The 10,653-nt window shown below is 32.8% G+C and overlaps 2 protein-coding genes across 2 annotated transcripts; both read left to right on the plus strand.

The window, feature by feature from the left end:
* Nucleotides 1-2,123: 2,123 nt before the first annotated feature.
* Nucleotides 2,124-8,093, plus strand: LOC131639884 (V-type proton ATPase subunit H-like). The gene is made up of 12 exons (XM_058910325.1): nucleotides 2,124-2,261; nucleotides 2,347-2,434; nucleotides 2,598-2,723; nucleotides 2,827-2,929; nucleotides 3,035-3,105; nucleotides 4,445-4,512; nucleotides 4,635-4,752; nucleotides 5,194-5,355; nucleotides 5,602-5,727; nucleotides 5,975-6,100; nucleotides 6,827-7,006; nucleotides 7,466-8,093. Exons 2-12 carry the CDS (start codon nucleotides 2,405-2,407, stop codon nucleotides 7,712-7,714), a joined length of 1,359 nt encoding a protein of 452 aa, XP_058766308.1. The 5' UTR covers nucleotides 2,124-2,261; nucleotides 2,347-2,404; the 3' UTR covers nucleotides 7,715-8,093.
* Nucleotides 8,094-8,243: 150 nt separating this feature from the next.
* Nucleotides 8,244-10,653, plus strand: LOC131639875 (serine/threonine receptor-like kinase NFP). The gene has a single exon (XM_058910318.1). It carries the CDS (start codon nucleotides 8,609-8,611, stop codon nucleotides 10,454-10,456), a length of 1,848 nt encoding a protein of 615 aa, XP_058766301.1. The 5' UTR covers nucleotides 8,244-8,608; the 3' UTR covers nucleotides 10,457-10,653.

Consider the following 10,653-nt stretch of genomic DNA (forward strand, 5'->3'; position numbering starts at 1 on the left):
TCACTCTGTATCAACAAAAAAACCCAAGATCTGAAGAATAAGAACATATTTGAAATGAAAACCATAAAAATAATGTTAGTGATGTTGAATAAATAAAAGATGAAACAATTAAAAGCAAAAACCATAAAAATTTGTATCTTATACTTTTAAAGATTTTAACTTTTACAAATCTTAATGTGAATCATTGAAACATTTTGTTGTGTTGACGACAATAAGACATAAACAAAAGATGAGACACAGTGACGACGGTGATGGTGACAGTGGCGCCGTCGACATGAAATTTGGAAGTGGTAAGAAAGGAGATTAGAGTTTAGGGAAGGAGATTTGAGAAGAAAATGAGAAATCACAGAAAAGAGAAGTGGAATGGAGGAGAGAGAAAGAGTGAGAAAAAAGGAGATTTAGAATAATGAAGAGGGTTGGTGGAGAGAGAAGGAGGAGATGAAGGGTTAACAACAAAAGAAAGATTGATTTACGTTTGCAATGACCAAAGAAAAGGAAAGATTTTAATAATAATAATAAAATAGAAAATTGAAAGAAAGTCTTGCAGACTATCCACGTGGAGGCTTGGTTGATCATCAAGGCATATTGGGGATTTCCAGAACTATTTCTTTTCTTATATTGTAGATCAGCAGGGCATATTGGGGATTTCCAGAACTATTTCTTTTCTTATATTGTAGATTTGGAAGCAGCCTATGGAACTTAAATGAATTGCTTATTTTAATTAATCCCATATGGTGTTTATGAATCAGCCATAAAAGTGTTGATGTTTGTTGCCGTAATCGTTGATTGATCAGTCAAAATGTGTGTAGTTTTTTGGTTGCTTCCTCAATTGGATAGATTATGAAAAATGCACGGCCAAAAACACAATCTATCAAACTTATTCATGCATTTATTAATATCTACATTTTATTGGTGTTTTTAAATTTTCTACATTTTTTTTTCTGATTCGTAGATTTTCTACATTTATTTATTATTTTTAATAGTATTTTTTTGTCTATATTTTTTAATCATTATTTTAACATAATTATTTACTATTTATAATAACGTTGCGCGACCCGCCGTCTTTCAAATAGATTTGATGTTTCTTTATCTTTTGATTTCCTTATTCTGCAAGTTTTCCCAATATCACTACATATCTATTAAACTCTTTTATGTAATTTAAAGATTTATACTGTAGTTTTAATTATTATTTAATTGATAATACTCATATTTGATTTTATGGGAGACATTTAAAATATTAATTAATTAATTCAATTATATAAACGGAATAATTTACTAATACCTTTATAAACATGAAAAAGTTTCCTGTTGATACAATTATTATTATAAACTGTAATAAGCTATAAATATTTTTATAAATGGGAAAAAGTCAATTGATCATACAATTATTTTTATAAACGAGAATAAGTTGCAAATATTTTTATAAACGGAAAAAATTTAACTATTGATACAATTATTTAACGAGTTTATTTTTTTAAAAACTTACACAAATTATTAATAGATTAGAAATGTCCAAATTATTTTATAATTTAAAAAAAAATTTAGTCAAATGAGTTTTTTTTATATATGTTATTAATTACAATAACATTATATCTATACAATTGTAATTTAAGTAAAATTCATAAATTAAAAATATTTTAAAAATAAAATTTGTAAATTAAAAATATTTTAAAAATAAGATTTTTTTTATTTAAAAAATATTTAACCCGTTAAGTCCGTTTTTATATTTTTGCATATGAAAGGAGAGTGAGTAAAATTTTTTTTAAATGTTTTTTAAATAGAAAAATGATACTACCTCCGTTTTTTATTATAAGTCGTTTTGAAAAAATATTTTGTATTTTAATATAAGTCGCTTTACAATTTCAATGACTAATTAATACTATTTTTCCTATCATATCCTTAAATATTTATTATTCTCTCTCATTTCAATTATATAAACTTATTTTCTACATGTCATTAATGAAGGATAATTTTGTAAAAACCTTCATAATTTCTCATTTTTATATAACAATTATTATTTTTCTTAATCTGTGTGAAAAGTCTAAAACGACTTATAATAAAAAACGGAGGGAGTATTGCAATGTGATGGACAGCCACGTGTAATAAGGATGAACATGATCGTAAAAATGATCGTGGAGGGAGAAGGATACTTCATCATTTGCTTCCAAAACTAAATCTATTTTAATTTTTTTCTTCTAGTTCTGCATTTTCCTCCGCTACAAATCGAAAAACCACCCAATCGCTCGCGCAAGGTACACAAGGTAAATAAACCTCTCTCAATCTCCTTCATTTCAATTTCATCTCACTCGCATTTCATTTCACTCGCTTTCACCCTTCTCGTTACAGTACCAATCTGTAACAGTTTCTCCGGCGAACTCTCCGAGTTCTAGGGTTCTTCACTATCATGGACCAGGCTGAATTAACCACCGATCAGGTTCGTTCCGATCTGATTCCTTTCCAATTGTCGTTCAATTCTCCGATCTGATTGCAAATTCCTGATTACGCTCGATTCCGAACGAGTTTTTCGGTTTTTTTAGCTTTTGTGGATTGCATAGCTTTCGATCTTCCATTGATGTTGTGTTATTGTTTTCTTGAAGGTTCTGAGTAGGGACATTCCATGGGAGACCTACATGTCCACCAAGCTGATCTCCGGCACTAGCCTTCAGCTCTTGAGGCGCTATGATCACCGATCGGAGAGTCAGAGAGCTCAGTTGCTCGATGATGTAATTGCTTTATTTTGTTTAATTTTGATTTGAAGTAGATTTGATTTACGATTTGGAGTTTGGTTCTTTGTGGTGTTGAAAATTCGACTTTGTTGTGTGGCAGGATGGTCCGGCTTATGTTCGCGTGTTTGTTCATGTTTTGCGTGATATTTTCAAAGAGGATACTGTTGAGTATGTTTTGGCTCTGATAGATGAAATGCTGACAGGTAATTTGTTGAATTAATCGGCATTCTTTTATTTTATTTTATATATCATTGTCTGTTATCAGTGGCATAACTGGATAAATCTTTAAATTATCTCATCTTTGGCAGCGAACCCAAAAAGAGCAAGACTGTTTCATGACAATGCCCTTGCTGATGATGATACTTATGAGCCTTTCCTAAGTTAAGTATTTACTCCGAATATGTTTTTGTTTTTCATTTTAATTATTATTTACGTTGCTCTGAAGATGATAGAAGCTCAGTTAGACTAAATTGCAGTTTTTTATTTAAATGTGGTTGTGAGTTGTGACCATGGTGATTACTTCATCCAAGCATAATTTATAGAATTTTTGTTTGCAATTGTTTTATTCATTCTATTCTCTCTTCATTAAAACCCTTTAAGTTCAACATGGTATCAGATCCATACCAGACTTCCTGACTTATCCCATCAGTATCACTATTCTTCTGCCAAGTTCCCCAGTACTCTGTACTTCATATAATGATTATATTTAGATTCTTTTTCCGGCCATTGCTCTCACTTTCCAGCAATCAATCCATGTGCCATCTTCCTGTTGCTTATTTGTCTCACTGCTGGTCACATTTGATTCATTGACCCTTTCTAGTTTTGTTGAGACCAGTTTCAAGTGAGAGTGATGATTGATTACTGAAGGAATTAAAGACATTATATTTGCAATGAAATGAAGATGAAAAACTATCTTATTTTATTTAACATTTTTGCAATGACACATAATGCTCAATCTGTACATATATAATTTAATTCTCAATTGCGATCTTTTATAGAAAATGTTCATATTTTATTTAGTTATAATATATAAATAAATATATATGTATCAGTGACCTATATTTTTAGTTTGCAGTGTCAACGTGTCCATGTTTTCCCCGGTGTCCCTGTTTTCAGTACCTCATAGGTTTTGTTTTAGTTGCAATTTTTTGCAAAGTTTTGTCTCGATTGCAGTTTGGTACTACTTGTCTCAGCTTTGCTTTGGCATTGGTTCCAACTTAGTTGCAATTTGGTATTTGTTCTGTTTCAGTTAAAGTTTGGCTGATGTTTTATATCCTACTTACAGTGACTGTCCAACACTAGTTTTTGTCCCAAACACTAGTTTTTGTCCCAAACACTAGTTTTTGTCCCAACGGAAATTTGATCTTGACTATTGTTCCAGAAGTGATCTAGTCTACTGATTTTCAATATGAAGTTATATTATTTAATAACAAGCTTATGCTTAATAAGCTTTGGTGAGTGTTTGAAATATTAAAATATTTTGTAGTATCTTGATGTTACTTTAGAGTATATTAGATTATCTCATATGATTAGTTTCTTATCATAAAGTATCTCAGAATCTCCCTGAAGATTAGTTTTCATATTTATCTGTTTTGTATCGTAGGACTATAAGTATTGTATTAGTACAAGTGTCTGAGTTTAGTCTTTTTGTGTCAAATGGTAAACATCAACAATTATGAAATATAGACAATAAAAAATAACAATACTGTACATCTTGCAGATTGCTTCGCAAAGGAAATTGGTTTGTACAAGAGAAAAGTTGTAAGATCCTTGCTTTAATAGTCAGGTAATATAAACATGAGGCGTTCTGACATTTTAGTTCAAAAAGTTATTGGAATTATATCAACCAAGGGGCTGTATAAGTTAATTTTTCAGTTATTGCAAAACTTTAACCTTTATTGATTGTAGTGTCAGGCCAAAAAATCAGAATGGCAATGCTTCAAATGGAGGAGCATCAAATGAAAAGAAATCAATTACCTCTATTGATGATGTTTTGATAGGATTGGTAAAATGGCTTTGTGAGCAGGTGTGTAATACTGAAACTCTTTCCTTTCACTAACCCAAATTCAGTCATTAGCTGACACTCTTGGTGTTGTAAATGGTAATATCAATTTGAGATATGCAAAGGTCTTTGCAAGAGAAATATGCTTACCTCTGAAAGAAATATTATGAGCTTGTTAGATTAAGCATATGCTAGCTTGTTATATGAAGATCAATTATACTTAATAAGATTCACATTTGATCTACCAAAGGGGGTTGGGTCTTGCCAAAGATGCTTGTCCCCCCACTTGTGGCGATCCACAATATGGGTCCTCATTGGGAGAAGTGTCCATATTTGGTTCATAAGATGTTGCTTGACGTGAATGAAAATAAATGCATGTTAAATGCAATGACATGAACAGAGTCAGTTATATATTTTTTGCATAAAGAAAGTAATATATGCTTATTCTAATTATTGTATCTGTAGCTGAAGAAACCTTCTCATCCTACTCGTGGAGTTCCAACAGCTATCAATTGCCTATCAACTCTACTTAAGGAACCTGTTGTCAGGTCTTCCTTTGTTCAAGCCGATGGGGTCAAGTTGCTTGTGCCATTGATTTGTCCAGCATCCACTCAACAATCTATTCAGGTAAGTTTGCTGGACTCCAAAGATATGACAAATTCTGAATAAGTATTGTACATGGGTGCATGCATAATCATAGTATATAGCTATGCTTGTATTGCATCGGTAATAGATGGCTAAATTAAATATGCTTTTAAATATGCTTTTAAATATGCTTCATGCATCTAGCCTAATACTAATTTCTATTTGAAGAACACTGATGGAATGCCACCTGTTTGTTGGGAACTTAATTGATAATTTCCTTTGTGACAGCTTCTTTATGAAACATGTCTCTGCATATGGCTCTTGTCATATTATGAGCCTGCAATTGAATATTTGGCTACTTCAAGGACCCTTCCAAGACTTATTGATGTTGTTAAGAGCTCTACAAAAGAAAAGGTATAGCTGACTTGTTCCATTTATGTTTGCCTCATTTTTTCTTACAAACATGTTGTTCAGGTTTCTTTTTCATGGCAATATCATTATTAGTTATAATTTTATGATGGCTGTTGGCTTAAATTGTATTTCCGTTCGGTTTTATTTTCACCCATGCCATAATATCAGCTAAATATCTATATTCATAAGTTCATTACTTCATCTGTCATAGAAATCTAATGTTACACAATTATTTTGTCTATTTTGTTAGGTTGTTAGAGTTGTTGTCTTGACACTCAAAAACTTGATGTCGAAAGGGACATTGGGTGCTCAGATGGTTGATCTCCAGCTTCCTCAGGTTGTTCAAAGTTTGAAAGCACAAGCATGGAGTGATGAGGTGAAGTATTATAACCTGCACAAATTTTTCTGTTGAAAATTTACTTGTTGAAATGTCATAAACCTATAATAATAGGAGCCATGCAGAGTTAGTGATTTTTGATGTACTTCTTGCCAATGTTGATTTATTTGCAGTCAAAACTAATTTAGTTTTGAATGTGATCATATTTTGTGATTTAATTGTGATCATTATGATAGCATTTTAATGGATATCTCTTCTCAGAACTCATTGGAAAGAATTGATCACTATCCTCCTATTTAACTGCTTATTTACTAGACAACATATATTTGATGACTTGAAAACATGGTTAATGAAATTGGATTACACAATAGTGGTGCTTGCTACCTTAGCATTATCTGTCATCTTGCTTATTTTCCTTAACTAGCTACACCATGTTTCCTTCTCTTATTTTGAAATACATTTTTGGCACAAGCATACATGAACAACATAAACATTCATACAACATAACTTGAATACACATTTGTATTGGCCTACCAACCTCCTTTTTTCATTTACTAAGAAAGAACCCTTTCGTTTTGCTCTTACTTTTTGCTCAAATTGGCTTTATTTTAAACATAATATAACTATTTTATTCTTCTCCCATTATCGAGATCTTACATTTCTTGAAGTTAATCTCTATTCAAGCATCTGGCTGCATTTTCTTTTGAAAGTATCTATTTCATGTAGCTTTTCCGAATTTTATATTGATTAGAAAAGTTTTCATAGGACTTGTTGGAGGCGCTGAATTCCCTTGAAGAAGGGCTTAAGGATAACATCAAGAAGCTTAGTTCTTTTGATAAGTACAAGCAAGAAGTTCTCCTCGGCAATCTAGATTGGTCTCCCATGCACAAAGATCCCATATTTTGGCGAGAAAATATAACCAATTTTGAAGATCATGATTTCCAGGTATCTGTGCGCTATTGTTTACTTTTGTGCTTCAATTCATTTATTATTAAAGCACACTTAAAAATTTAGGCAGTGATGACAAAGAGGCATACTTGTGAATCCATACTATTTTCCTTGTTATTTCGTGGAGTATAAAAATTGGTATCTCTGGGACTCAACATGTTATCCCTGGTGTTCATGAGTGTAGAAAACCCCTTTATGTGTTGTGTTGTTCCCTCTTTGCTTATGGATTCCGTCAGACATTTAGAACATGCACGTTTTTTTCCCCTGAACAGTGATGAGTGATGACTGCATTTTTATAGCAAGAACAGAGGATTATGTATGTGAAAAACCATTAGGCAATCGAAGGAAATATTCCTGAAATGAAAGATCATTTGTATTGTAATCTCAATTGTGCACTTTTTATCTTCTCAATAACGTTTATCTTCAACCTATTCATACTTGTTTCATCTGTTGCAGATTCTAAGGGTCCTATTAACAATTTTGGACTCATCCAATGATCCAAGGACTCTAGCTGTTGCCTGCTTTGACATTTCACAGTTCATCCAGTGCCATCCGACTGGGCGGATCATTGTGACAGACCTTAAAGCCAAGGAACGAGTGATGAAACTAATGAATCATGAGAGTGCTGAGGTTACTAAAAATGCACTTCTCTGCATCCAAAGGCTTTTCTTGGGTGCAAAGTATGCAAGCTTCTTGCAGGTCTAGTTTTATTTCAGTCAGGTGGCCTATTATTATTATTTTATGCACTTCATTTCTTGCACTCTCCTGTTATCTCACAAATAGGACCAACACTTCTCTGTACAAGGCTTATTCATTGTTGTAATAATTTATTATCTATGGTCATTAAGATTTCAGTTTGAAGCCTTAGAAAAGGTTTGATATGAGAAATAAGTATCCTTGATATTCTGCTATTGAATAAATCAAGTTTTGTAACTTTATACTCAGTTGTGCTTTGTGGGCATGTTGAATACAGACAGATTTTAGACCAACATTTCTTGTAAGCATGGATATGTAGTTTTTGTTTGAAAAACTAGCTACTTTAAGTTAGCTGTTTTCAAAAGAATGAAAAAGTTATTGACTTATATCTTGCCAGAGCATAGATCTTTTACTTTGCTGTTTAGTGAAATATGCTATGCCTTAGCAACATCCATGTTTGAATTTACTGCAATATTTATTTTGGCTGAGGAGCACGCAGGTTTGATATGGGAGAGGATACAATATACAATTCATTTGAGGTGGGAAGTTTTGTTAGGTGCATATGACAATTATTTGTTGTTTAGGTTTGGTATGTGGTCTTGCTAGTTGCTAGATGTTGTGATCCTTAGATAAAAGTGGTAGCAAAGACAACTAGCCGTCCTAAGATGGGTTAGTCACTAGAACACTCAATCAAATTATATATTCTTAGCAGAAAAGTTGAAAGTAAAATCTCGTATAGAATTTCCCCTGCAATTTCATTTGTGCATGAATCGCATACTGTCAACATAAATGACAAATGTCCATTGTGTCAAGTAGTAGGAAAGCAACAAAAGAAATTAAGGTTAAAGCTATAGACAAAATCTCCTGCTGATTTTATTAATCCAACAAACTATTTTATCAACAATGTTGAATCTAATTAATACAGATTTCCTTTTCTCTTCCTTGGTGCCTTTCATTTGTTCACCAAATCTGAAAACAATGGTTTCTTCCTGCATTCGATCTTACTCTCTATTTCTTGCACTTTTGTTCTTTTCTGCCAATGGAACAAACTTCACATACCCTGCGAATTCCCGCCTTTCCTGTGACACATATGTTGCATACTTTGCTCACTTTCCAAATTTTTTAACCCTCACAACCATATCTGATATGTTTGACACCACTCCTCAATCCATTGCAAGAGCAAGCAACATAAAAGACGAAAATATGGACCTTGTTCCAGGCCAACTTTTGCTAATACCTATAACTTGTGGCTGCAGTGGAAATGGAAACTACTCTTTTGCTAATATCTCACACTTGATCAAACAAGGTGAAAGTTACTACTATCTTTCAACCATTTCATTTCAGAATCTCACCAATTGGATGACAGTGGAAGATTCAAATCCTAACCTGAATCCATATTTGTTGACAGTGGGCACCAAAATAGTCATTCCTTTGTTCTGTAGGTGCCCTTCAAAAGGGATAGAGTCTTTGATTACTTATGTGTGGCAGCCTAATGACAATCTTACCCTTGTAGCTTCCAAGTTTGGTGCATCACAGCATGACATAATCACTGCAAATGCAAACAATTTTGGCCAGAATTTTACTGCTGCAACCAACCTTCCAGTTTTTATCCCAGTGAAAAGCTTACCAGCTATTTCACAATTATTACATTATTCTTCAAGTGGAAGAAAGAAAAACAATCATTTTCATATTATCATTTCCATTGGTATATGTCTAGGATGCACTATTCTGATTTCACTGTCATTACTAGTTTATGTGTATTGTTTGAGGAAGAGAAAAGCTTGTGAGAATAAGTGTGCGCCTTCTGTGGAGATAACAGATAAGTTAATTTCAGAAGTTTCAAACTATGTAAGTAAGCCAAAAGTGTATCAAGCTTGTATGATTATGGAAGCTACAATGAACTTCAACGAACAATGCAGGATAGGAAAATCTGTGTACAAAGCTAAAATAGACGGTCATGTTTTAGCTGTGAAAAATGTTAAGGAAGACATCCCAGTCACAGAAGAGTTGATGATTCTTCAAAAGGTAAATCATGCAAATCTTGTAAAACTAATCGGCGTCTCTTCCGGATATGTTGGAAATCACTTTCTTGTATATGAATATGCTGAAAATGGATCACTTTATAACCGGCTGTTCTCTGAATTTTCCACTGCTTCAAGCACAGTGGGTTCCCTCACATGGAATCAGAGGCTAAACATAGCAATTGATGTTGCAATTGGTCTGCAATACATGCATGAACACATAGAACCAAGTATAGTCCATAGAGACATCACATCAAGTAACATCCTTCTTGACTCAAACTTTAAGGCCAAGATATCAAATTTTTCTGTTGCAAGAACCACAAAGAATCCTATGATAACAAAAGTCGATGTTTTTGCTTATGGTGTTGTTCTGTTAGAGTTATTAACAGGAAAGAAGTTTTTATGGTATAGCGAAAGTAGCGAAGCGAATATGTTATGGAAAGATATTAAGGGTTTGTTTGATATAGAAGAGAAGAGAGAGGAAAGGATTAGAAGATGGATGGATCCTAAGTTGGGAAGGTCTTTTAATGTTGTTGAAGCTCTTAGTTTGTTCTCTTTGGCAATGAATTGCATAAAAGAACAATCTTTGTTAAGACCAACAATGGGAGAAGTTGTTCTTAGCCTTTCCCTTCTCACTCAACATTCTCCTACTTTGTTGGAGAGGTCTTGTACTTACGGATCAGATGTTGAGGTTATAACTGGTATGGTTAGTCCCATCTTAGCTCGTTGATTGAGGGAATGTAAATTCAGTTTCTGCAGTTCAATTTCGGTATATTAGTATAGATACTATGAAAGATTGTAAGAATGTGTAAAAAGAATGAATTTCTGTTAACATACTAAGAATTATTTTAAAGTTTTGTACCTTAATTGTGTAACTTAGTGAGCAACTTCTAATAGTGTCCAATTAACATAATTTCTTTTTTTTGA

The sequence above is a fragment of the Vicia villosa genome, linkage group LG1, assembly GCF_029867415.1.
Source record: "Vicia villosa cultivar HV-30 ecotype Madison, WI linkage group LG1, Vvil1.0, whole genome shotgun sequence".
Lineage (NCBI taxonomy): Eukaryota > Viridiplantae > Streptophyta > Magnoliopsida > Fabales > Fabaceae > Vicia > Vicia villosa.